The following is a 24,059-nucleotide window of genomic DNA, read 5'->3' as shown; positions in this document are numbered from 1 at the left end:
CGGGTGAACGACATGCTAGAAGTCATACTATATCCCCGAGTCATATAATACATGGTCCCGTTCTGTCGGTACTCGGATGATGACCACACCGTACTTTCGTACAGCACCAGACCAGGAGCCGGGCATGCTCGATACGAAGTAAAGTATGGCTGCTCCTCTCAGCATAAAGTCCATACCTATCATGTATTATGACAACCTTGATAGTTTAGGCCAATAAGATCTTCTCAGAATTTTTGTTCCATGGTTTAGTTGGTCCGCACATGTTCGTATAGGAAGCGGGGGTGCAAGGATCCGATTTCATTTAGAATGTTCTATTATTAAACACCGAAGGCATACATAACCTTCAACATCTTGTCGCAGCGAGAACAACCTCATTCAGATGCGACGCAACGCAGCGTACTAGACCTTATAGTCTAACGAGAGCTCAAGAAAGAACACCGGTGAAGGAGCACACGCAAGCCATGCTTGCGCAAAGCACAGACTCTCAAAAGCTCGGAATACGAGGTTACGAGATAGGAGCATTGCGCTCGACCACTCTAGGCAGGAGCACGTTTGGATCTGCAATGTAAAACTCGCGCTCTTGTCATGCGATGGTGATTAGTATAAAGGCATGCGTATATGGTGACTATGGGAAAATTAATAGCCTGACCTACGTCCGTCTTCCTCCAAAATGCGCTCTGAGTCTCTGCTTCGTGTTGCAGCTGTTCTCAACGCTGTGTCTGCTTCAAATGCCGGTGCTGAGGATGAAGGAGTTTCATTGGGACACCCTCGCAATGAGGTTGTGCATATGACTGTCGCTTTCCATCAATCAAGGCTGGCTGAAGCCGAATCCTTACTACTCCAAGTTTCGGACCCGAAATCCTCCAATTTTGGCCAATACTTAACTAGAGATGAACTGGTGAGTGGATCTGGGTATGTCAAAGGACTTGGGAAGTAACGAAATCAAGGATGTCATGTTTGCACCGAGCGAGGCCTCGCAACGCAAGGCCTTGGAGTGGCTCAACGAGGCAGGAGTGACCGGTAGTAATGTTCGGCTGCACAAGGCTGCAGGCCTGTTTGAGTTCCCGGTCACAGAGGATCAGATGAGGAAGTTGTTTGGTTCTGCCCACGAACGCCGCGACACGGGCGAAACGCGCCACGATAGTTCTATTCATCCTGTCCCGGTGGGGCTGAAGTCTCACGTGGAGTCGATTTGGTCGAGGAGGCCGAGACGGAAGCGGACCTCGGTGCAGTCTGAGCAACCAACGTCGTACAAGTCCAGAGAGTTGCACGCCAGACAGACCAACCAAACGAGCGAGTGTGGGCCCAACTGGTCTCCAAAATGCATTCGAGGTGAGACTTCGAAAGTCCTCAAGTTGTACCATTCACACCTGACCATCCAACAGAGCTCTACCAAATCGATATCGACCAGCCAGCTGCCCCGAACAACTCGCTCGGTATCTACGGTAGCGGCGATGCCTACGAAGCCGCCGACTTGCCCAACTTCTTCTCCCAATTCGCCAACTTTATTCCAAACGACACTCACCCAACTGTCGACATCGTCAACGGCGCACCAGCCGTTCCAGGCGTGAGCTTCGCCGGCGAACAGATCCTGGACCTCTCGATGGCGTACCCTATTGTGTATCCTCAGAACGTACACATCTTCCAGATGCCCGGCGCGAGCTACGATACCGGGTTGGGCAACAACTTCCTGGACGCCGTTGATGCGTCGTATTGCACCTTCGACGGCGGCGACGACCCAACGCTCGACCCGCAATACCCGCAGTTTATGGGCTACCAGGGTCCCGCGATGTGCGGCACGTACAACATCACCAACGTGCTGTCTATCTCATTTGCCACAGACGAAAGCCACCTTGGCGCGCGCTATGTGCGGCGCCAGTGCACTCAATGGATGAAGATGGCGCTGCAGGGTGTCAGCGTGCTTGTCTCGTCTGGAGACCGCGGTGTGCAGGGTAACCAAGGCTGTCAGTTCTTGGAGGCCGCGAAAGGTGGCGCGTTCAACCCGCTGTTCCCGGGAGTTTGCCCGTATGTGACGACCGTTGGCGCAACGCAGGTCAACTACACCGAGCCCGGTCGTCCGGAAGTGGCAGTCTATGATCCCGCGCACTACTTCTGGTCGGGAGGTGAGACAACAATGCTCCATTTGAGATGCAGAACTGACCATGACTACTAGGCGGCTTCAGCAACTTCAACGAACAGCCCGCATACCAAACTGAGGCTGTGGATCACTACCTCGCATCCCACGATCCCAAGTACCCCGAGGGCACTTTCAACAGATCCGGCCGAGCATTCCCAGATGTTTCCATGTTAGGGGCCAACGTGACAATCTCAGACAGCGGCAAGATCGTGCAGAGTGGAGGCACAAGCGCCGCTGCACCGTTGTTTGCCGCAGTTATCAGCAAGATCAATGACGAGAGGTTGCTTTCTGGCAAGCGTCCGATTGGCTTTCTCAACCAGATCTTATACCAGCACCCTGAGGTGTTCAACGATGTAAGCGTTTTCGAATTTCTTCAATACTCAAAGCTGACACGTTCCCCAGATCACAGATGGCAGCAACCCGGGATGCGAGACTGGAGGCTTCCAGGCTGCGGAGGGATGGGATCCGGTGTCAGGGTTGGGCTCTCCCAACTTTCCAAAGTTGCGGGATCTGCTTGTCAACCTTCCTTGAGCAGGATATTCACAGGCAACAGCGAATTGTTCTACCGTTCAGGAAGTGTATACGGGAGATAGTACGTCTACAGTACTATAATGTAATGTTGTAGCCACAGTGCTAAACGCAACCGATAAAAGACCACCAATCGAGGGTGCGTATAGCAGGTACCTGCTGCTTTTGGACTACAAAATAGTTGAATGTCCTCCACTCATTATCAGGTCAATGTCTGACGTGCCCCAGAGTATCAATGTTATAAGAAGTTGCAACGATCCATACCGTGGAGGTCCTGTAAGAAGCACTGTGCAACAGATATGTCCATAACCCAGTTCTGGGATAGTAAGTCTGCTTCTTCGACTTTGATGTACCAGGTTTCCAGTCCAGGGCATCCATAGAGTGTTGAATCGATACTAGTCAGCAGATCGACATAGTTGCATGGTGCGCGTCATTGAGAGTAGAGAAAATGGGTGTCATCAGAGCTTGGGGAGGCAACGACGCGTACGTCCACGTTCTCCAAGACGAAGATATCTTCTACAAAAGTGAGTGTGATGTCCTCATTCAACTCACCCAGAGACGTGACGTTCAAAAATAGAAGGTGCGGGGCCTCGGCACTGCCCAATGGTTTCGATTGGCGGTACCACTCTTTTTATGTACTCCTTTTGTAAGCGCAAGAGATGCAACACAAGACAAGACATCAATACCATGATGCCAATCGCAATGTGCCCTCTTATATCTCGATTCCATTTTGGCCTGTGCAATAGTAAGTTCAGCCGCATTATGTATGCGTACCTAAGGTACTCCACGTGTAAGCTCGCGATTACCCCGCCACACGTCCCGTGTCCACCTCCCTGTTCAGCCTTTCGCTGTCGCCCTCCTTCTCACTTCGTGTAACCACCTCCTACTGCGCGACATTGCCTGAAAGGACCTGGAGATCCCGTATGGGAGTCTCGCGAACAAAACGCGTCCAGAGCTATCCAAGCAACGCCTTGCCACTGATTGAGCGATCGAGCTGGCCCGCGCGCTTGTGCCTCTGGAGAAAGCATGATGCCACCTGCAAGCAGAACAATACAAGATGCGACTTGTGAAGATCAGCAATGGGGAGCGACTCAGCTTGACTGAGGATTTGATGGGCGACGATGACGACATCCCTCTTTATGCCATACTGTCGCATACGTGGACGAAGGATCAGGAGGTGACTTTCGATGACCTCAAGAACGGCACCAGTAGCGACAAGGAAGGGCTAAAGAAGATACAATTCTGCGCAAAACGAGCTATGCGTGATGGCCTCTCACATTTCTGGGTAGATACATGTTGCATCGACAAGAACAACCCAGTAGAGCTTCAGTACGCAATAAATTCGATGTTCAGCTGGTACCGGGATGCAGCAAAATGCTACGTTTATCTTTCGGACGTTTCGACAACGAAGCGTAAAAAGAGCACCGATCCCTCACCATTCACTTGGGAGCCTTCCTTTCGACACAGTCTGTGGTTCACTCGGGGCTGGACTCTGCAAGAGCTTCTCGCACCTGAGAGTGTCAAATTCTTTTCAAAAGAAGGATACTATCTAGGTGACCGTCTTGAGCACAAGAAGATGATCCACGAGATCACAGGGATCCCGGTCACCGCATTGTCAGGCAGATCGTTGCATAAGTTCGGTGTTGAAGAACGTCTCTCATGGTCGGACAAGCGCAAAACTACCTGGCCAGAGGATAAAGCATATTCAATGCTAGGAATTTTCGGTGCCTTCATGCCATTGCTGTAGGATGAAACACAGCAAAATGCCTTTCGCCGCCTGCGCAAATGCATTGATGAATTGCGTCGTGATCAGACTCAAATGGCCAGCACCGACACAAAGATCGAAGTCACACCACAAATGCTTAGTAAGATATCTGTATCAGTCCTGTAGCTATATCTGACCCTTCAAGATTGTCTCAAGTCCTTGTCGTTCCCGGAACAGGACCAAAGGTACAATGACGTTCATATCGCAAGAGATACTTGTCAATGGCTCCTGCAGAATAATAAGTATCGAACATGGGTCGACAGTCGTCGAGGTCTCTTCTGGGTTAAGGGAAACCCAGGCTCTGGCAAATCTGTGCTGATGAAGCACGCTGTCAAAACAATGCATCAGTCACATCCTGAAGAACTTACAGTACACTGCTTCATCCATGGACAGGGATCGGACTTGCAACGAACTTCACTCGGCGTACTCCGCGCACTGCTGAACACGGTACTATCAGAATTCCCTTTCACTTTGGATGTGCTTGCACAAGATTTCGAGCGACGAGAAAATAGATCGACATGTGGATGTATATGGGGCTGCAAGGAACTCCAGGACACCTTCATGAAGGCCATTGCAGACGAGCAACATCAGTCTCGCCCTGTCAACGTTTTTGTTGACGCTTTGGATGAGTTGGGCGAAGAGGAAGCTAGAAAGCTATTAGGGTATTTCCGTGATCTCATGGAAGTTGCCGAGAACAAGAGAGCGCAGTTGAAGATTTGTGTATCTTCCAGGCACTATCCCATCATTGGTCATGAAAATATTCCCTCGGTTTATGTAGAACAAGAGAATCACGAGGACATCCAAAGGTACCTGCGAAAGGCACTCCGAGGCCTCAAGCTCGGCCCAGCCCGCCAGTAGATTGAGCAAGATATCTCGACAAAAGCCCGCGGCGGATTCCAATGGGTTATTCTGATCGTTGAAACGATACTGGTTAAGAACTTGGTTGGCATCAGGGCAGACAGACTGCTCAATGAACTGACAACCTGCCCGCAAACATTGAGCGACATGTACGATGCGCTATTAAAGACTGCCTCTGAAATCGAGAAGCATCAGATGATCAGACTTTTCCAATGGGTCTTGTTCGCTAGGAGACCTTTGAACGCTGACGAGTTGAGGGATGCGTTGGCTATCAGCAATAACACCTCCTGTACTACGGTCTCCCAGATGAGGACCCACGATGGCTGGTCGGATTCGCTGGCGAGCTTCGAACAACACGTCAAACATATTTCCAAGGGTCTAGTAGAGTTCCGCGATCATCGCCACTCAACGGCCTCAGAGAGTGGTCGTACAGCACAGTTGATTCACCAATCAGTAGCTGATTACTTGTTGGAAAGGTGGCTGAAGAACGATAACTACGATCAAACTGAGACTGCCCATATCGAGCTATCAAGGTCGTGTCTCAGATACTTAACGTTGGAGGAAGTCCTATCGTCGCCCTTCCCGTTGGAAGACAGTTTTACATCAAAATACCCTCTAGCATCATATGCAACGAACAATCTGTTCGACCATCTCAAAAGCTCGCCATGGGACCTTACCAAACAATGTTACCAGGTCAGCACCTTTCTTACGTTGCAGTGGACGCCCCTCACTAGGACTTCGCTTGCGCTCTCGACGTTATGGAGATTTTTGGCACTGCCAAATATACACGAAGAAGTGCACTGGCCATTCCACGGGGCAGCAGGCTTTCATGCATTGGCCGCGCTCGGGTCCAAGAGCTCCCTCAAAGCTGTGGAAGAATTATGTTCGCCGATACATGGTAGGTTTGATCGCGCCAGATGTCGACCGCTACATTCTACGAGCATAGACAGTCATAAAGAGATAATATTGGCGCTCTTGAACCAACACACAGAGTCCTATACGGGGAGAGGTTCGAGCATGGAACATTCCAGGGCCAGTCTCACCAACTTTCACAGCCGTGCCGTGTCGACAATTGCTTCCGCGGTCAAACCCGAAACAATGGTCTTCCTCGGGTTGATGGACGCAGATCTAGATATCGGTCGAATGTCACGAGATGTTATGCTGCTCTACTTCGCTATCAGCAGTAGAAGTACGACGCTCTTCGACACGATGATCACCCAGTGCACTTGCCTGAACGGTGCGATCTACTTTGCATTAACTACTTGCACATCGGAGGAGGACACTGTTCTCGAAAACATGGTGGCAATGCTTCTCCAGTCAGGCGCAAGTACGGCCAGGTCCTGGACATATCAATCACCTGCCTCCATCAAATCCGAGGAAAGTATGGATGAGGCGTTACAGCTAGCTTTCAAAAGGGGCCTCACACACATGTTCGACTTACTCGTTGAATATAAGGTCTCAAAAGTATCGTTGGATGTCTTTGGCCCAAATCAGCTCATAACGGCCGTTACTATGGGTCATGTGGGTATTGCTACAGCTCTGCTCAAAGATGAGCCTTCGGCTGTAGAGCAGCTAGATGCCCGAAAACTTACAGCTTTAGACCTTGCATTCCGGCATAATCGTCTCGATGTCGTAGAAGTTTTGCTAGAGTTAGGCCAGTATTCAGCACAAAGCTCAACCTTGAGCAACTTCTTCTTCAAGCTTGTCGATTCGGAAAAAACACACATCCTCGAAGTTCGCCCCGGGAGCCAACAGAACACGGTGATCGTGTTGACTGCACAACGAGGTAGTCCGAAGATATTTAGACTGGTTCTCGACATGCATCAGATGAATGTTTATGCAAATGACGAACAAGGTCATTCGTTATTATGGTACGCTGCCCGAGGTGGTTGGACCGCCATGGCGGAGCTACTTCTCGACGCGAACGACGTCAACATGAGAGACAAGCACCATAATACACCACTACTTCTAGCGGTACTCAATGGCCACTTCGACATCGTCACATTGTTGCTTTCTACGAATCGGGTAGATGTAAACGCAAAGGGTTTGATCAACTGCACGCCGCTGATGCTGGCCGTTAAGAAAGGTCGTACGGACATGATTACGCTTTTACTTGCTGCAAGAGGCGTTGATCTCAACACAACGAACCGATTTGGATGTTCGTTACTCCAAGAAGCAGCCGGCAGTGGAGATCTGGATGTTGTCAAACTCTTACTGGGCACTCCCCAAATCAACATCCATGCGAAAGACAGTGATGGAAGCTCCGCCCTGCACTACGCCGCGCGATATTGTCACATTCCTGTAGTCAAACTGCTCGTCGAGACTGGCGAGTTCGACGACGATAGAATCTCCTTGCTGTGGGCTGCAGTAAGAGCTCAAGTTCCAGAGCTGATCAAGGCTCTCCTCGGAACAGACCATAGACTTATCAAGGTCAAGAATGAGCAAGGGCAGTCACTGCTGTGGCAGGTGACAGCATCCGGAAGCCACGAAGCATTGCAGATACTGCTTGCTCTGCCTAAAATAGATTTAGGGGAAAAGGATGAGGCCGGAAGATCACTTCTGTGGCAGGCTGTCCAAACCAAGAACAGTGCGGTCGTGAAGCTACTGTTAGGCACAGGAAAGTTCCACGTCGGATGTACCGACGAGAAGGTCGGTGACACGCCATTCTCGTGTGTGGGAAGTGAAGGGAATGATGCGCTTGCAACCCTGTTGCTCGATTTCCACAAAGCTACGATCGGACACCAAGGCGGGCATGGACATTCTCCTCGTTGTGAAGCAATAGGTCATTTGCAACTGACAGGTAGGTAGAGAGTGATATTTTGACCTACTGCAATAGATCGCCTTTCCCACTTAAAATATGCGATATCACTTGACGAGCCATGAGGATATCGTATCACAAAGCTGGAGGTGTAAAGATCACGTGTGGCAATGCGGGGTCTGGATCGCACGCGCCAGTAGGTACAGCGACCTCACACAACGACGTCACTCTCAACTTTGCTCAGCCATACTGACTGCATTGAAACACTACACAAATTGCACACATCAATAACACCAATCACAATGGTCAGTGCGTAGATGATTAGCCGTACCTATCGTAAGTATGGACCTGGTATTTCTAGCTGTTTGCCAAAGCTCCCAAAAACAACAACCGATTAACAATTCAAGAGACTTTCTACCTCAAGAGGCGCTCATTTGAACAGCAAGCCGTTCTTAACTTATGCATTCATCCACCAATATCATATCGTTGGCCAATAATCGCTACCGTGCCATTGATCATGGTGGACTCCAAGGATGTGTCCACTAAGTGGGCAGTGCTGCTAGGAATTAATGCGTATCCGGTGCATCCTCTGGGAGGGTGCGTTCGCGATGTCTCGAGGATCCACAACTATCTCACCTCAGCGTCAACTCGTGTGAACGTGACGGCCTTGACCGCGAGTCCGGCTGATGACTCACTGTCTAGTGCCATCATCGAAAGCCCAAGCTCAAGACCGACTTACAACAACGTTGTCTCCAAACTCGACGAGATCGCCGATAAGGCAACATCTGGTGACCATGTGCACATTCATTTCTCCGGTCATGGCACCCGCAACAAGCTCACAGGCGACTTCAACTTGGTCTTACTCGATGATGACCAAGACATACGTTATCTCGGAGGTCATCATCTGGCTGGGCTACTGAGTAAACTAGTAGATAAAGGACTTCATGTTACGCTTGTGCTAGATTGCTGCTTCTCTGGTGGGATCTTGCGACAAAATGACATACACGATCCTTCTGTTCGGACTATCGAATACGACCCAGGCGTTGACACCCGACATCCACCAGCGCAACTTGAAGCTGGTCGCCGGACTAAGTCAACGCTCCGCGACGTCACTATTCTTCCAAGGTGGCTGATAGACCCCAGATGTTATACAGTTCTCACTGCCTGTGGCCCTCATGAGAAAGCACAAGAGCACACGGCTGAGGACGGAGAGAAGTGTGGGGTGTGATCACACTTTCTGGTCCAAGCACTCATTGCGCTCAGAAAGCGGGATGTTGAGATCACCAAAGAGTCCCTTTATAGATATATCTCGCTCCAAGTTAGCTCGTATTGGCGCCTGCAAAACCCAATCTGTTACGGGGATCCCAATTTCCAGTATTTTGGCAATTTCAAATCTGAGCCCGACTCAGGCTACGTTCAAGTCTCGTCTGAGAGCGGCTCCCACTTGCGTCTCCAAGCAGGGCTGGCACACGGTGTCAATATAGGAGATGAGTACGCCCTATATCCATTAATCAAATCCAAAGTCTCATCCGCACAATCACCGGAGACTTCGCGCAGGGCACGAGTGACTAGAGTCTGGGAATTAACATCTGATCTATTAGAGATCAATGCGGCGACCATCCTTTCAACGTTAAGCGATCAGACAGACTACAGCGCAAAAGCTAAATCAACAGTCAAAACAGGATGGAAGGCTGTACCGCTTACCACCATTTCCATGAGTAAGATTGTGGTATTCATAGCGCCCCAGCTTCGGAGGCTTACTTCGTGGGTAAGTATTGTGCATGAACAAACATTCCGCTACCTTGCGTTCGATACAGATCAGCAGAAGTGCATACTCTTTGTATCACGGAATGCGAAGGACGAGTATGAGATCCAAGACAGTCAGTCTGTGCAGATGTCGGGCTTTCCCGTCGTATCTGCCACATCGGATGGAGCTGAGAACCGTATTGTTTCTACTTTAGCTCACATAGCGGCTTACAAATTTTTTGAGAAGATCGAAAATCGTTGTCCGGACCCTGTCTTCGAGAACTTATTCAGACTGAAGTTTTGCGATAGCAACGGGTCGGATCTCACACAAGCGTCACGAATCGACATTCGTCATGAGGGGATCCTGAGCCTGGTGCTAGAGAATTTTGATCAGGTCCCACGATACCAAAAGCTTTTGGAAAGAAGGGCTGGCTTGGAAGGCAGCAACACCTTCGATACATGCCCGGATAGCTTACCAACTTGCCGAACGTACCCGGGGCGAATGGAGCGAAGCCTTCTCCTACTATGAGAAGGCAGTAAAGCTAATTCCTCTTGTCACCGACTGGACACTAGCGAACAGCGATAAGCTGGACTCATTCGAGCATTTCCATGGCCTGGCATCGGCAGGTGCTGCTGCAGCATTACAAGCTGGTAAAGGTACCCACGCTGCATTGGAACTGTTAGAGATGGGTAGATGCGTCACTGCCGGCTTGCTCCTTGGGATACGCTCAGACATCACTACCTTGAAGGAACAACATCCAGATCTAGCTGCGAGATTTGTCGCCTTGAGGAACGAACTGGATGCACCTATCCAAGACTCTGGACATGTTCCAACCGATACCAACTTTGTCATTGATGAAGTTGCCCAAAAGGCCAAAACAAGCCAACGGCTAGATGAGCTTCTGGAAGAAATTCGTAGCCACTCTGGCTTCGAGACGTTCCTTTTGCCGCCTAAATCCAAAGAACTACAAGCTGCAGCTAGTTCAGGTCCTATCGTCATCGTTAATATGCGCGCCTATCGATGTGACGCATTTCTGATCGAGCGCCAGCAGATCACAGTTCTGCCTTTGCCAGATCTCAAGCTGGACGACGCGAACAAGAAGTCAAAGCAACCACGGCTTACGACAGACACCTTACAGTGGCTATGGTTGACGGTGACAGCTCCGGTGTTATCAAAGCTGAGATACACCAAGAGCTCATCCGATCAGGACCTTCCCCACATTTGGTGGTACCAACAGGGCCTTTGAGCCAAATGCCTCTCCATGCAGCCGGCGTTTACGGCACAGGCTCCCAAGATACAGTCCTTGATCGATGCATGTCCTCGTACGCTTCATCGGTAAGAGCACTGATCTATGGGCGACAGTCGAAACTTCGCAAAGCACTACCTTCTGACCAGAAGCTTGCCCTTCTCGTGTCAATGCAACACACGCCAAACCTCTCGTGGAACTCGGACCTTCCCTTCGCATCGGAAGGAGTGGAAAGCGTGACCGGACTTGTCAAATCGATCAATCTCGATCCAATCAGACCGCCTCCCAGAAGAAAAGATGTCCTCGCCAACCTCGGCGCTTGTCACATTTTCCATTTCGCTGGCCACGGCGAATCAGACCCCCGAGATCCATCGAAGAGCCGTTTGCTACTGGAAGACTGGGAAGAAAGCCCACTGACCGTGGGAGACCTGCAGGAACACAGAGTCCAGAACGATCCTCCTTTCCTGGGGTACCTTTCTGCATGCTCCACAGCCTCGAACAGAGTCGATCGCCTCGTTGACGAAAGTGTCCATCTCGTGAGCGCGTTCCAGCTCGCAGGCTTCAGACACGTCGTTGGTACACTCTGGGCGGTGTCAGACAGTCATTGTGTGGATGTAGCACGGATCGTGTACGAAACGCTTCGGGACGAAGGCCTTACTGATTTGGCGGTGTGTCGAGGCCTTCATCGTGCAGTCAAACACTTGCGACTGAGTACAAGTTATGTCAAAATGAGGGGTCCAAGAGACATCGAATTATTGGACGATGAGGAAGAAGAAGAGTGCAAAGTGGTCCTAGGAGATCCAGCGCTGTGGGCGCCATATATTCATTATGGTGTTTGAGGGTTGCATGCTCTTGAGCAGCATTTCCAGCTTCCTAAAGCAACAGAAAGAAAGCATCCACATACCATTCTTCACGGCTAGCAACCACTGTTGCTACAGATCCAGTTGTTCGCAGCTTCTACGCCCTACTACCTGCTTCCTTCCTACCCTGTTGCACGTCTTAGCATCCTACCCTAAGGACTTCTGACAGATAGACATGAAAACAAAACAAGAAGTAAAAAGAAATTATGTTACATGCAAGGCTGTTTGTGAAAGTGGGCGTTGTGAGTTTGTGTTGTTGAAAGCGCTCGCTCTTGTGACAACATCTGCGCTAATGCTCAAGGTCGTGTACAACAGCGTGAGGCCCCCAAAGCGTTCGTGATCTCTGACGATATGTGCCGAACGACGTACAGAAAGAAGACAGCTCGCGCCAATTTGATCATAGGACCATCAGCATCCTCGAATGGCTCTAGCTCCATGTCACAGCTACAAAACTAGCTTTGCATACGTTGTGGGTCTGACACCGATAGAAGATTAACCCGACGCTAGTCTACCACATGCTTCAACAGGGCGACACATTTCAACGAGAAGAGGGCCTTTTCGAGGTTTCCACTACATTCCCCTTGTTTCTCTACACGCCATCTCACCATGGCTTCTAAGCTATGGTAGTGTGTTAAGTATAGGCGTGATTGAACATGAACAGCAGTCCATTGCTGCTGTATTGGCTGCTGTACTGGGCACCCACAGAAGTATCTCATGCGGCTTCGAAGGGCTCAGGGCCGGCATGACACTGCCCGCATGTGTGGTTCGCAGTGATACCTTTCAAAACTTCTGCACTTGGACGACCATATGGCTCGCTGGCGAGCATGGCGGCGGGCTCAGTCCACTCATTCAGCAACAGCTCCCAGTCCTCCTTTCCAAAAGTGACATCCACAAAGTTCAAACGCTCAAGGACATTGTTGTGCCAAATGCGCACAGCTTCCAAATTACCTTGGTACGATCTGTCGCCCGGTGATCTATGAGCTTCCGCTAGTAACTTGCGCTCATTTCTTTGCCCTGTTGTGCTCAAGGTGGCAAGAATTTCCATGAAAACACATCCCAGGGAGAATATGTCTGCAGAATAACCCCTTGTTTCCTGTGCTACAACTTCGGGTGCGGCATAGATACGTGTGAACGAGGTCGGGGAGTCCGTGTTGGAATCTTCGTCGCATTTGTATGTACGAGCGATGCCGAAATCAGCAACGTATATACGATACTCGAAGCCCGCCTGACGAACAAGCAAGTTTTGCGGCTTGATATCCATATGTTTCACATGTTTGCCGTGTATGAACTGTAGCGCATGTGAGAGACATCCAACGAAAGTGCTGAGATTGGTAGCAGCAAAAGGGTGGATATGGGGCTCGTGTTGAAAGAAGCTGTCCATGTACTCCTCAAGGTTCCACTGAGCAGCCGGATAAAGCAGTATCGCAAGTTCCTGCAGGTGTCCCCTTTTGAACAAGTATGTGCCAACTACACGGACTACATGCCGGTGTAGTGCCTGCTGCAAGCTCTTGACCTCTTCAACAGCTTCCTCTTTGGTCAAGCTTCTAGAGCATCGAATGATCTTGCGTGCCAGCTCAATTCTCCGACACATGACACTGTCCACGATGGCAGATCTACTCTCGCCTAGCAGGCGAGAGTCTTTCAACGGTATGATACCCTCTTCTCCAGGTTTGTACTCAACGTGCTGTCCACGACCAGACCAGTTGAGCTCCGCGTCTGGATCCAGGACGATCCCCCGACGGTGTAGATAGTTCAACCACTCGCTAGTGAACACTTGTCCACCTTCCCAATAGGATCTAGGAACCTGATCTCTCAGATGTGGCTGAACAGATGCGAACTCGAAGACTCGCAGACGAATTGTGTCCTTCAGGCTTGTCCATCGCGAATGCGCAGCAAAACCTTGTCGTGTCGAGAACTGCTGCATATTCAATACAGTAGTATCCACCACATGTTCCAGAGGCTTGATCGAATCTACGGAAGTTAAAGTTGCTAATTCTTTCACGGCTGTAACGAGCAGGCTATGAGTGAGCGGCATGCATGCTCCTGCTGCATGTACCATACAGGCATCGCTGCAGCTGTGACGGCGTCTTGAAAGACCGTTTCGGCGAACAAGTCAAAGAACTCCTCGTCTGTGAAATGCGGCACGGGTGTTTGCGCGTTCGTGTACAAGGCTGGATTCAGTTTCCTGCGCGCTACCCCGAACTTCCACAAGCGTGCAGAGTTGGCTGGTGCTGTGGTATAGCTAGCGATACTTGAGATTGCGGATGCATAGGTTCGGGAACTGCCCGTGATTGAAGTGTGTGGGCCTTTCGATGTTGGGTGCGAGGGCAGAATAGGTACGATCGTGGTAGCGTCGGAGCCATATGATCCAGGTCCTTCTGCGGGCGCTGAGGCTGTCAATGGGATTCGAGGCATCGAAGAACAAAAAGATATTTCGCACTGACCTTCAACTACAGCCTCCTTTTCCCGCCCGCATCGTCGATGACGGATCAGGATCGAACGACGGCCCCGCGTTTTGCACCTTGCTATACGATATCCGCGGTATGTGTGCGCCTGATGATCCTTCAAAAGATCAGCCCCAATGAATTTTAATCTACACCAGTCGCAGAAGACCTTGGACAGTCCAGATGTCTGGGTGCCTTCATTTGACTTTGGCTGGATTCGTAATTTTCTGGTTTTCCGATCTTCCATAGATGTCATTGCTGTACAATTGTATTTTCATCCGAAGGTACGAATGGTCTTCTTAATTGTTGATACCAATGTTTCCTATACATCAGGGACGAAGTACGAGACAAGATCTCCCTGGGTCCGGTAGTCGACCGCTGCAGCGACGTCAGGAGGCAAAGGTGGCCTGTTGCCAGCAACGCGGACGAGGTGCATTCGTGGAGCGGTGTAAAGTCCCTTTGCTGTGCAGTGTAAGGGAACAACACGATGCTTTCGTACGTGGAGCTCTAGCTGGAGAATGAGGGTGGGGAGCGGCAACACGTTCGCAGGCAGGCGATCAGGCAACGCCATAACCGCCACCATGCAGGAGGGACGTCATGCCCTGCATAGTATCTATATCTACACCAACACTGGTGGGCATCATGAATCTTGATATGATGCAAGATGGATTGAAGCTGCTTGTATAGCCAGTGAGCACCGCGTATTTGAGGTGTTTTTGTTCTCTCTGCAGATGGTCAACAACATAAGCGCCCAGTCGGCGTCGTTTCGGCGCGCTTGCAGTTCTAGCCCCAAACGCGTACAGCTCGCTATGCTATACCTACAGCGACTTGTTGCTGGAGCAAGCGGTTAGGAGTGAACGGCCGTGAGCGAGAGGGCTGGCGCTGGCAGGACATAGTAGACAACAGCATGTCAGAAGTCGGCATGTTGTCAAGTTCACAGAGTGGACTCTTGTCTTTGGTTTAGTGCTTCCGAAGAAGATCGTTTCTTTTTTACAGAGAAGACCGTAATCCTTCAAAACTGCTAAGATGCTACTTGGATGTGCCTGAGTGCCGTACTCGGGAGCTGTAGTCCGAGCAGCATTCCTATGTAGCCTCTTGTTCCAGCCCTACCTAGACTTACCACAGTGACGGCGATCAGTTATTCACTTCATGGTATTTCATACATCTAGCAGGATGTCTTCGCGTGTTTCAGTCGTCATCAAGGCGCTCAAAGCGAGAGCAAACGGAATCGCTGCTCAAGGCTTGACCTGACAGAAGCCGAGACCGGGAGTGCACCCAAATAGCACAAAAAGAGCATCCACATACCGCTCTTCACGGTTGGCGACTACTTCTTGTCAAAAGCCTGGTTGTTCGCGACTTCCACACACCACAGCCCCCCTCCTTCCCACCCGCGCACCCCACCCGTGAGTCTTCAATAACAGCAAAAGCAGGCTGGCAGCAAAAAGAAATCATGTGACATACAACAGTGGGGATTCCCCAGTGGTCACCCACCTGAGTACTAATCCACCGGTACGTTGCTTAAATAGGGCTGAGCGAACGGGAAGCCTTGTTTTCAACGTCCTATGGTCGTATGTGAAGTAATATCTAAACGCAACCATATCTATTGAGACTTTTTGCATCGGGCAGGGCCATTGCTGAAGGCACGTTGTGCGCAATCCCGCAATATATACATCTATCTATACATCTAGATCAGACCAGACACTCACGTCTCGCCAAACACAAACACGCCCTTGCCCTCCCGATACCCGCCCAGCGTGTCCTTGACCTTGGCAATCAGATCCTCGCCCTTGGTATCGTACGCCCACGGAATCTGGTCAAACGGCGTGTCCTTGAACGAGCCCTTCTTGGTCATATCCAGCACATCGTTGACCGTCTTGAGCTTCTCCTCCGGATGCTGCTCGGCCCAGCGACTGACCCAGAAGCCGTGGAAATGGATGTCTTTGAAGATGAGCATGGACGCGGGGACCGTGAGCGGCTGCTTGGACATGGCGCCATAGGTGACGAAGTGCGAGGACGACGAGAGCAGTTTCGCCATGGCGGTGGCCGCCTTGCCGTTGACGCAGTTGAGCGCCAGATTGATCTTTTCGCGGCCGCCGGCCGTCCACTCCTTGGCGCGGTCGCGGATGCCCTGCGCCTGCAGCTCGGCGTCGGTGATGACGATGTCTGCGCCGAGGGCGGTGAGATCGTCTTTGAGTTTCTGCTCCGCGGGGGCGTCGTCGCGCGCGCGGATGATGTTTATGCTCTTCAGGCCCCAGGCGGCGCCGAGCTGGATGGCGGCGCGGCCGACGCCTGAGTTGGCGCCGTTTTGGATGAACCAGTCGCCGGGCTTCAGGGTGGTGAAGTCGGTGAGCATGCGGTATGCGGTGCAGGGGTTGATGCTGACAGTGCCGGCTTGGAGGGCGGTGATGCCCTCGCGCGTGGCGTCGTCGAGTTTGACGACTTGTGAGGTGGTTGCGGAGGCGTGGGTGCGCCATGTGCCGAAGCCGGGGCCCTTCATGAAGACCCAGTCGCCCTTTTTGTATCCTGCATCTTTCGCCTTGTCGCCGAGCGCGATCACTTCAGCAACGCCCTCATTTCCAGCTACTGCAATGGGGTTGGGCGTGCCGAGGTCGGTGGTAAAGGTCGGTTTCGACGGGTACACGCCCTGAATCTGGTTGATGTCGGCCGGGTTGATGGGAGAGGCGAGGAAGCGGATCGTCATCTTGTCGCCGTGCGGCGGCGAGATCGAGTGTCCATGAAGGGAGAGGACGGACGGCGGCTCGCCGTACTCAGTGAATGTGAGGGCTTTGGCCTGCTCGTAGCCGTATGCGGAGATGCAGCGGCGCTGTGCGAGCGGAGCAATTGCACGCGGTGCGGCGAGGCGAGACGCGGTTCGAGCGCATGTCCGCGCAATGCCTGGCGCAGGCGAAAGGAGTTTCGAAGCCATTGGTGTCGGAGTGTTTGTGGCCGAAGAAATGTTTGGAGCTCTCGGACGACCGAGACGAGCTATGACGTGATGTCTAAGCCGCGGATAATGGCGGTACATAGAGTGGGGAGCTTGAGCTTCACATAAATTCTGAACACACCATTGCCCCTCCAAACATACAAAACGTCAACATGAGTGAATCCAAGGAAATGGTCATTATCCTCACTGGAGCATCGCGAGGTACGTCCCGTCAACGCAAAGACATTGCACATCCACATCTCAACCAATCCCCCACCACGCCGACACATCACCAATGCACAGCTTCTGCATACAGAAGAAGCAGAAGCTATACTCAAAACCCTATCATGATCTCTACTAACAAGCACAGGCATCGGCCTCGCAATAGCGCACCACCTCCTCTCCCACCCCGCCAACCACAAACTCGTCCTCACCTCGCGCACCACCAGCGCCCTCAGCGCCCTGCAAACCCAATACGGCGACTCCCGCGTCGAGATCCTCGCCGGCGACGCCGCCGACCCCTCGCTCCCCGCCTCCCTGATCAGCGCCGCAAAATCCCGCTTCGGCCGCCTCGACGCCCTGATCGTGAACCACGGCTCACTGGACCCGGTGTGCAAGATCGGCGACTCGTCGCCCGCCGCGTGGCGCGCCGCCTTCGACACCAACGTGTTCAGCGCGGTGGGGCTGGTGCAAGCCGCGCTGCCGCTGCTGCGCGAGAGCAAGGGCCGCATCGTGCTGACCAGCAGCGGGGCGGCGACGGGCGCGTACCAGGGCTGGGGCGCGTACGGGGCGGGCAAGGCGGTGCTGAACCATGTGGCGCTGACGCTGGGCGTTGAGGAGCCGGACGTCACGACCGTGAGTGTCAGGCCTGGTGTCGTGGATACGGAGATGCAGCGTGCGATTCGCGAGGATCATGTCCAGGGGATGAGTGCGCGGGACCAGGAGAAGTTCCATGGGTGGCATAAGGAGGGGAAGCTGGTTAGGCCGGAGCAGCCGGCGGGGGTTATTGGGGAGTTGGCGCTGAGGAGCGAGAAGGGGCTGAGTGGGAAGTTCTTGAGCTGGGATGATGAGAGTTTGAAGGGGTATCGAACGGATTTGTAGATGGGACGTCGTAGATGAAACGTTGTAGACGAAATATAGAGCAGACGCAATAGATCAAGATCAAACTGACAATGGTTGATTCGTTTCGTTACATACTATTCATAATGCACTCGTACCGCACACCGCCTAGCCGCTGCTGCTAGGCCTGCCAGCCAGGGTATCGATGGGTGTGGGGTTCTTGGGCGCCTGGGGACGGCCAGACAGCGTGTCGACAGTTTCCTTGAGCGCCATCCAGAACTCGTGCTTGGGGCGTCTCCTGTGCCACTCCGTCTCCTTCTTCTCGACCTGCTCCATGGGGCTGAACAGCAGCTTGCTACCCTTGATACCGACAACACTGACGCTCATAGGGTCGTCGTCGATCTCCTCAGGATCCTGGCCGATAAACTCCTCAAGATGCTGCATGGCCTTGGTGGCGAACCTGACAGCGCGGACACGGTCCATGGGCGAGGGTGTGGTGCCTTGCTGGAAGTGACCGGGTACACCGTGCCTCGACTCGAACTTGCCCTTGCCGGCCTCTGCGATCATCTGCGCAATCGTCTGGACGGAATATGTCTTGCTTGCCTTCTCGTTGACCAGAATGACCTTGCCGGAGCGGGAAACACCCTTGTCCTTCTTGAACACTGAGGCCAAGTGGTCGATATCGCGATCCAGCATCTTGAGGTTGATGCCGTCCTCGGGTGTGTAGACAGCGAGCGCGCCGATAGAGAGACCGGCAACAGTGGCGATGTAACCAGACTCACCACCCTGAGTCTCGATGACGAAGACACGGCGTCGAGATGCGGAGGCAGATTGGCGGCAGGCGTCGGCGTACTGGATGAGCGCGTTCAAGCATGTATCTGAGCCAATGGAGTACTCGGTTCCAGGGACGTTGTTCGAGATGGTAGCAGGAACGATGACCTGTTCATGTCAGTACTGGAATTACAGGTTACAGTGGGAAACTTACGATAGGGATCTTGAACGCCTTGTAGTGCTCACGAGCCTTGCGCAGCTCGGAGACAGCCGTGAAGGCCTCGAAACCACCAACAACAAACAGCGACTGGATGTTGTACTTCTTGAAGACAAAGGCGGTGGTCTCGAGGTCCTCACTGGGTAGACCACGGTTGGTACCGATCTCAGATCCACCCTTGGAGGCCCATGTCTCAGCGTCAACCCACTTAATGTCGCGCACAGCACCGACAGGCTCGTCTGAGTGATGGCGAATGATACCTGGGAATCCATTGTGGAGCGCGACGGGTGTGTGACCACGGGCAATGCAGTACGCGACCGCCGCACGAGTGGCAGCGTTCATACCACCAGCTGGCGCACCAACGTGGATAATACCAACACGCATGCGCTTCTCTTCTGGGAGGCGAAGCTCAGGCAGGTTTGCTGCTGTGGTGATATGGTAGGATTGGTACTGCTCGGCGAACTCGGTGTCACGAAGCTGCATGGCACGCTCGAAGTCCTTGTTCTCGATGGCGACAGCGACCTCTTTCGTCTGAGCAACAGCCTCTAGCAGAGATCTGCGAACAATCTTGTTCTCTTGCATGCAGATGACCGGACTGGGAGTCTCAGGAGTAGCCTCCAAGACTGCCTTGACAGCCTCAGCACCCTGCAGGGTTGCAAGCATGCGGTCGTACGCAGATGGGGTACCTCCACGCTGAACGTGACCAAGTGTTGTGATTCTTGTGTCAAGACCGCCCTCCTTTGCGAGGACGTCCTTGACCTGTTCGCAGGTGATCTTCTTCAGGTCGCGATCAATCGCACCCTCAGCAACAACCACAATGGTCTTGCGCTTGCCCATGGACCTCTGCTTCTGGACCTGCTTCAGCATCTCCTTCTCCCAGCCTGGGTGCGGCGGGTTCTCGGGTGTGAAGACAAAGTCTGCTCCAGTTGCTACACCGGCGCTAAGAGCGAGCCAACCGCAGTGCCTCCCCATGACCTCGATGACGAACGCACGCTGGTGACTGACGGCTGTGGTGTCGACCGAATCGATAGCCTCGCAGATACGGGCAAGTGATGTGTAGCAACCGATGGTGGCATCGGTCATGGAGAGATCGTTATCGATGGAGCCGACAAGACCAACAATGTTGAGGTGACGGAACGGATCGACCTGCTCCTTGGTGAGCTCCTTTCGCTCAATGAGCTCCTCGAGCAGGCTGGGCCATTCGTCGCGGAACCTGTCGGCACCTGTGAGCGAGCCATCACCACCGCAGATGATGAGCGCGTTGATGCCCTTGATGATCATGTTCTTTGCGGCTGTGCGGCGGCCCTCTCGCTGCATGAACTCCATGCAGCGCGCTGTGCCAATGAGGGTACCTCCTTCCGAGAGGAAACCTCGAACGTCCTCCCAGTGCATCTCCTTGATCATGTCGCCGCCCTTCACCAGGCCGTCGTAGCCTTCGTAGATGGCGTAGGCCTCGCAGTCGTTGTGAATGGCCATGCGGACAACGGCTCGCACCGCTCCGTTCATGCCAGGCGCGTCTCCTCCGCTGGTCATGACACCGATTCTCCTCTTCTTGCCCGCAAGGGGCGGTGGCACGTTTGTGGGCGCCATAGCTGTGAGTGTTGTTCGTAGTGGAAGGTCGTAGGAGTCTGGGTGAATCGTCGAAGGGAGGGAGGAATGATGTAGTCGGCGTTTCACTGTGGGTCAGGTATGAGATCAAGGTGCGGTGTCAAGGTAAGAATAGCGAGGCCGAAGCGGGTCCTCGTGGATGTGTTGAGGTTCAGAGCTTCGGGAGGGGTAGCTCCAATGCGGCTGCAAGCAGACAATAAGAATGACGAGAGTGTGTATCTGGGAAAAGCAACGTTGATTGATTATACAGACATGTCCGGTCAATTACTATATACCCACGGCGACCCGATGATAAGGTTGCGCGCGTTCCCTTGCGGTGCTGCTCAATGGCTGCACAGCTGCGGCATGACGTGGGACGTTGGAAAAAACAGCAGCCCTGGTCAGCAAGTGGGGTCACTCCACTCTCTCGTGCCTGCCGGATCTCCAGCGATGCGTTTTTCAGCCTCAACACCAGGCCGCGGATCGAGATGGGATTATGCAATTTTGTGATGTCAACGTCGCCCAAGTAGTAGCATTCTGGTGATGCGGCAGATACGGTGCGTATGGCTGCAATCCCACGCCCCAGGCTACACTGCACGGCTGCACGGCCGAACACTGCGACACGTGCTAGCTAGCTTGTCTCGAAGCCAATGGCGGTCGTGCCGCGTCCGGTCCGAGACGTCTGGAGCAAGACTGGGAACAGCACATTATACGACTGCTGTCGAAGACACCCTGCGATCGAGATGTCTCGCAATGGTCGCTCCTCCCAATGACGGAGCTACTTGGATTCGCTCGGCGCCGGTCCAATCAAGGGCTCGAGCGTCCGACTTCCAAGGCAGCAGACAAATCTCAGCTGATATCTGGCGCTTGGCTGTGTGGCCTTGCAGAAGAAGGTCTCATCACTTCATGTAGATGCGGATTCAAGCAAACAAGTAGGGCTTCAGCCAAGGGCTGGGCCAACAGACAAGATGTCGCAGGCTATGGTATTTCTGCATATCGCTCACCCGAGCCAGCTCTTGACCTGCTCCTTGAGCGACAAACCGCCCTCATTGCCAGACCATGAGTGCGATTCTTGTGATGGCTCCTGCGAACTGCTGTTCGTCAAGTGTACTGACAGCGACCCTTCTTTCAACTCGAGCGCGATGTCCTGCTTGGCAGACGTCCCCTTCTTGCCGCCCTTACTTGCAATTGTCACTCTAGCCTCGTTTCCATTGACAGATGCACGGTTCGCGTACTCGTACTTGAGCACTCGGTGCGCTATATGCAACGACAGAATCCAGTCGAGGTAGGACGTGACGTCGACGGTAGACTGGAATCTGTTCTCCGTAGAGAGGCCGAGATCTGTTGCGAGAGCTGCCGGGAGCGTAAGTTTGTACTCGGTGCCAAAAGTAGGTGCGCCGATGACGGTGCGTATTGCGATGGTGAGCTGCTCGGTTTGCGAGCCTGGGTGTGACGGCAGAGTCAAGGTAGCTTTGCCTGTGAACGGCTTGGAGAAAATTTCCAGGAGCTGATCAGTTGCTGAGAGATCTCTCCTGGTAGGCTTCGCGAGGCTGTCGCGGAGTTTGATCCATGACTCCTCGCGGTCTGTTTCCAACGGAGCTTCAAGACCAGCACTTTTCAGCGTGCGGCAGACAGTGATAAGGTAAGCAAACAAGGAGTCCACATGCTGTAGATGGTATAACATGGCAAGCAAGGTGCGTAGAAGCGGCGGTGACTTCTGCTCTTGCTTTCGTGCTGTCAACGCAGGCGGAAGCTGGGTCCTGCGGTACAATCGCATGTTGTGCTCATGTGTCAACAAAAGACGCAAGGCTTCTGCAATGTTGTGTGCAAGCCAGTCATTTGCATGCCCCTGCCCATCAGCAGCTCTGTCGTCCCGAGGTATACAATCGATGAGGAGTTGTCGTGAGACTGAGGTGTTCGCCCCTGGCGCATCCACGGATATGACGTTGTCTCGCAGGCGAACACCGTATGGTAGCAGCTGCCGTGTCTCCAAGCTCATCTCGTGGTACAGTTCCTCTTCGAGCAGCGAATCTCTTGCAAGCCGTACCGATTTCTCCACCGCAAGACCTTCTACCAAGCTCTCTACGGGAAGCTGGGATGACCCGGTGATCTTCCCACCCTCGCTGATCCTCACACGCAGAGTCTTCGGTTTCAAAGCAAGATTCGGATCGAGGATAATGCTGCCGTCTTTGTCCATACGTAGAGGAGCTGAGCCGCGAGTTTTGAACTGCCCGCTTGCTGTACGCTTGTCAGTAGTTATTCTCATGGCGACCTGCTTTCACGTACCTTCGGGGGCCCCAAAACGCACACCGAACGGCGCATGGCGGGCATTGCCCATGCGGTGAATTGGCCAGCCCTTATTCGAGATGGACACGATCTCCTGCCAGTATTTTGTCTCTCTGCGAACTTCCTTCTCTAGGTTCTTTGCCGCCTTCAGGATCTCGTCCGTCGCATTATCGAGCGCTTCCATCCTGGCAGCCTTGGCTACAAGCTCTTGTCTCTTTTGATATTCTTCTCTCCGAGACCTTTCCGGGGGTTTCAGCTCGTCATATTCATGGTTCTCCCTAGCAACACCCACAGATCCGAATGGCAGCCCTTGGTTCAGACCAGCCTCGCGGAACGTATGGCTGAAGGACGTGGGCGCACGCTTGTTGGGGTCGGTGGAAAGTACGAGTGAAATGAGATCGAGCGCATTGGTGGCTGCAAACCTGGCCCAGCTTTCAAATATCAGTATACAGTATTCTTGCGTGCGCGCTATGGCATGCGTACTCTAGGTGGCTCGCCATCTCCATCTGCATCTCAGCTATCTCCTTCTTCCTCTCATCCAGGGTGCGGGGCTCCTTCTCATCGTCCTCGGTCTCCGAGTCCTCTTTCGCGTTATCGAGGACATCTTTGCCGGCCTCAATGTCAGCCTGCAGCGACTGCTCTGTGATGTTGCGCAAGTGGCCGCGCTCTCGCGCGAGCTGCTCGATTTGTGGTAATATGACATCTTTGCCAAATTCGTCTGTCTTATTCGCTGGCCATGGGCGCAATGCCACATCCTTCAGCGACTCGATCCCAGCCATGGTGCGAATTGTCCGGCGACCGATTGTGCCAAAGCGGTGCCGTTGATCGGAAGAAGTTGGACCCTTGCACAACGGTCGAAGCTCTGCTCGGTAG

General features: G+C 52.8%; 11 protein-coding genes across 11 annotated transcripts; 7 read left to right on the top strand and 4 right to left on the bottom strand.

The window, feature by feature from the left end:
• Window positions 1-670: 670 nt before the first annotated feature.
• On the top strand, window positions 671-2,668 carry C7974DRAFT_318408 (peptidase S8/S53 domain-containing protein; the record flags this gene model as incomplete). Its single annotated transcript, XM_046138652.1, has 5 exons — window positions 671-898; window positions 948-1,332; window positions 1,386-2,123; window positions 2,174-2,490; window positions 2,540-2,668. 5 exons carry the CDS (start codon window positions 671-673, stop codon window positions 2,666-2,668), a joined length of 1,797 nt encoding a protein of 598 aa, XP_045993591.1.
• Window positions 2,669-3,574: 906 nt separating this feature from the next.
• C7974DRAFT_52421 (heterokaryon incompatibility protein-domain-containing protein) lies at window positions 3,575-4,616 on the top strand. Its single transcript, XM_046146786.1, has 2 exons — window positions 3,575-4,530; window positions 4,576-4,616. The coding sequence occupies exon 1, from the start codon at window positions 3,723-3,725 to the stop codon at window positions 4,410-4,412; it is 690 nt and encodes a 229-aa protein (XP_045993590.1). The 5' UTR covers window positions 3,575-3,722; the 3' UTR covers window positions 4,413-4,530; window positions 4,576-4,616.
• Window positions 4,617-5,219: 603 nt separating this feature from the next.
• Window positions 5,220-8,317, top strand: C7974DRAFT_52423 (ankyrin repeat-containing domain protein). Its single transcript, XM_046146787.1, has 2 exons — window positions 5,220-8,242; window positions 8,291-8,317. Exon 1 carries the CDS (start codon window positions 5,436-5,438, stop codon window positions 8,094-8,096), a length of 2,661 nt encoding a protein of 886 aa, XP_045993589.1. The 5' UTR covers window positions 5,220-5,435; the 3' UTR covers window positions 8,097-8,242; window positions 8,291-8,317.
• On the top strand, window positions 8,318-9,517 carry C7974DRAFT_52424 (caspase domain-containing protein). The gene is made up of 2 exons (XM_046146788.1): window positions 8,318-8,382; window positions 8,456-9,517. Exon 2 carries the CDS (start codon window positions 8,564-8,566, stop codon window positions 9,272-9,274), a length of 711 nt encoding a protein of 236 aa, XP_045993588.1. The 5' UTR covers window positions 8,318-8,382; window positions 8,456-8,563; the 3' UTR covers window positions 9,275-9,517.
• C7974DRAFT_52425 (uncharacterized protein) lies at window positions 9,518-10,404 on the top strand. The gene has a single exon (XM_046146789.1). The coding sequence runs from the start codon at window positions 9,761-9,763 to the stop codon at window positions 10,319-10,321; it is 561 nt and encodes a 186-aa protein (XP_045993587.1). The 5' UTR covers window positions 9,518-9,760; the 3' UTR covers window positions 10,322-10,404.
• Window positions 10,405-10,792: 388 nt separating this feature from the next.
• On the top strand, window positions 10,793-11,976 carry C7974DRAFT_52406 (CHAT domain-containing protein). Its single transcript, XM_046146785.1, has one exon. It carries the CDS (start codon window positions 10,937-10,939, stop codon window positions 11,876-11,878), a length of 942 nt encoding a protein of 313 aa, XP_045993586.1. The 5' UTR covers window positions 10,793-10,936; the 3' UTR covers window positions 11,879-11,976.
• Window positions 11,977-12,611: 635 nt separating this feature from the next.
• C7974DRAFT_475178 (kinase-like domain-containing protein) lies at window positions 12,612-14,914 on the bottom strand (the record flags this gene model as incomplete). Its single annotated transcript, XM_046146632.1, has 4 exons — window positions 12,612-13,917; window positions 13,956-14,292; window positions 14,344-14,461; window positions 14,672-14,914. 4 exons carry the CDS (start codon window positions 14,912-14,914, stop codon window positions 12,612-12,614), a joined length of 2,004 nt encoding a protein of 667 aa, XP_045993585.1.
• A 953-nt stretch (window positions 14,915-15,867) lies between these two features.
• On the bottom strand, window positions 15,868-17,402 carry C7974DRAFT_402446 (uncharacterized protein). The gene has a single exon (XM_046142709.1). The coding sequence runs from the start codon at window positions 17,366-17,368 to the stop codon at window positions 16,046-16,048; it is 1,323 nt and encodes a 440-aa protein (XP_045993584.1). The 5' UTR covers window positions 17,369-17,402; the 3' UTR covers window positions 15,868-16,045.
• A 37-nt stretch (window positions 17,403-17,439) lies between these two features.
• Window positions 17,440-18,367, top strand: C7974DRAFT_416895 (uncharacterized protein; the record flags this gene model as incomplete). Its single annotated transcript, XM_046144027.1, has 2 exons — window positions 17,440-17,488; window positions 17,637-18,367. 2 exons carry the CDS (start codon window positions 17,440-17,442, stop codon window positions 18,365-18,367), a joined length of 780 nt encoding a protein of 259 aa, XP_045993583.1.
• Window positions 18,368-18,493: 126 nt separating this feature from the next.
• Window positions 18,494-20,903, bottom strand: C7974DRAFT_319228 (phosphofructokinase-domain-containing protein; the record flags this gene model as incomplete). The annotated part of the gene is made up of 2 exons (XM_046138701.1): window positions 18,494-19,264; window positions 19,311-20,903. 2 exons carry the CDS (start codon window positions 20,901-20,903, stop codon window positions 18,494-18,496), a joined length of 2,364 nt encoding a protein of 787 aa, XP_045993582.1.
• Window positions 20,904-21,900: 997 nt separating this feature from the next.
• C7974DRAFT_318970 (subunit 17 of mediator complex-domain-containing protein) lies at window positions 21,901-23,965 on the bottom strand (the record flags this gene model as incomplete). Its single annotated transcript, XM_046138683.1, has 3 exons — window positions 21,901-23,138; window positions 23,187-23,617; window positions 23,670-23,965. The coding sequence occupies 3 exons, from the start codon at window positions 23,963-23,965 to the stop codon at window positions 21,901-21,903; spliced, it is 1,965 nt and encodes a 654-aa protein (XP_045993581.1).
• Window positions 23,966-24,059: the final 94 nt, after the last annotated feature.

The sequence above is a fragment of the Boeremia exigua genome (assembly GCF_020726555.1).
Source record: "Boeremia exigua strain MPI-SDFR-AT-0100 chromosome Unknown C7974scaffold_11, whole genome shotgun sequence".
NCBI classification, from domain to species: domain Eukaryota; kingdom Fungi; phylum Ascomycota; class Dothideomycetes; order Pleosporales; family Didymellaceae; genus Boeremia; species Boeremia exigua.
The sequence above is the reverse complement of the archived record's forward strand: the minus strand, read 5'-3'. Positions and strand labels throughout refer to the sequence as shown.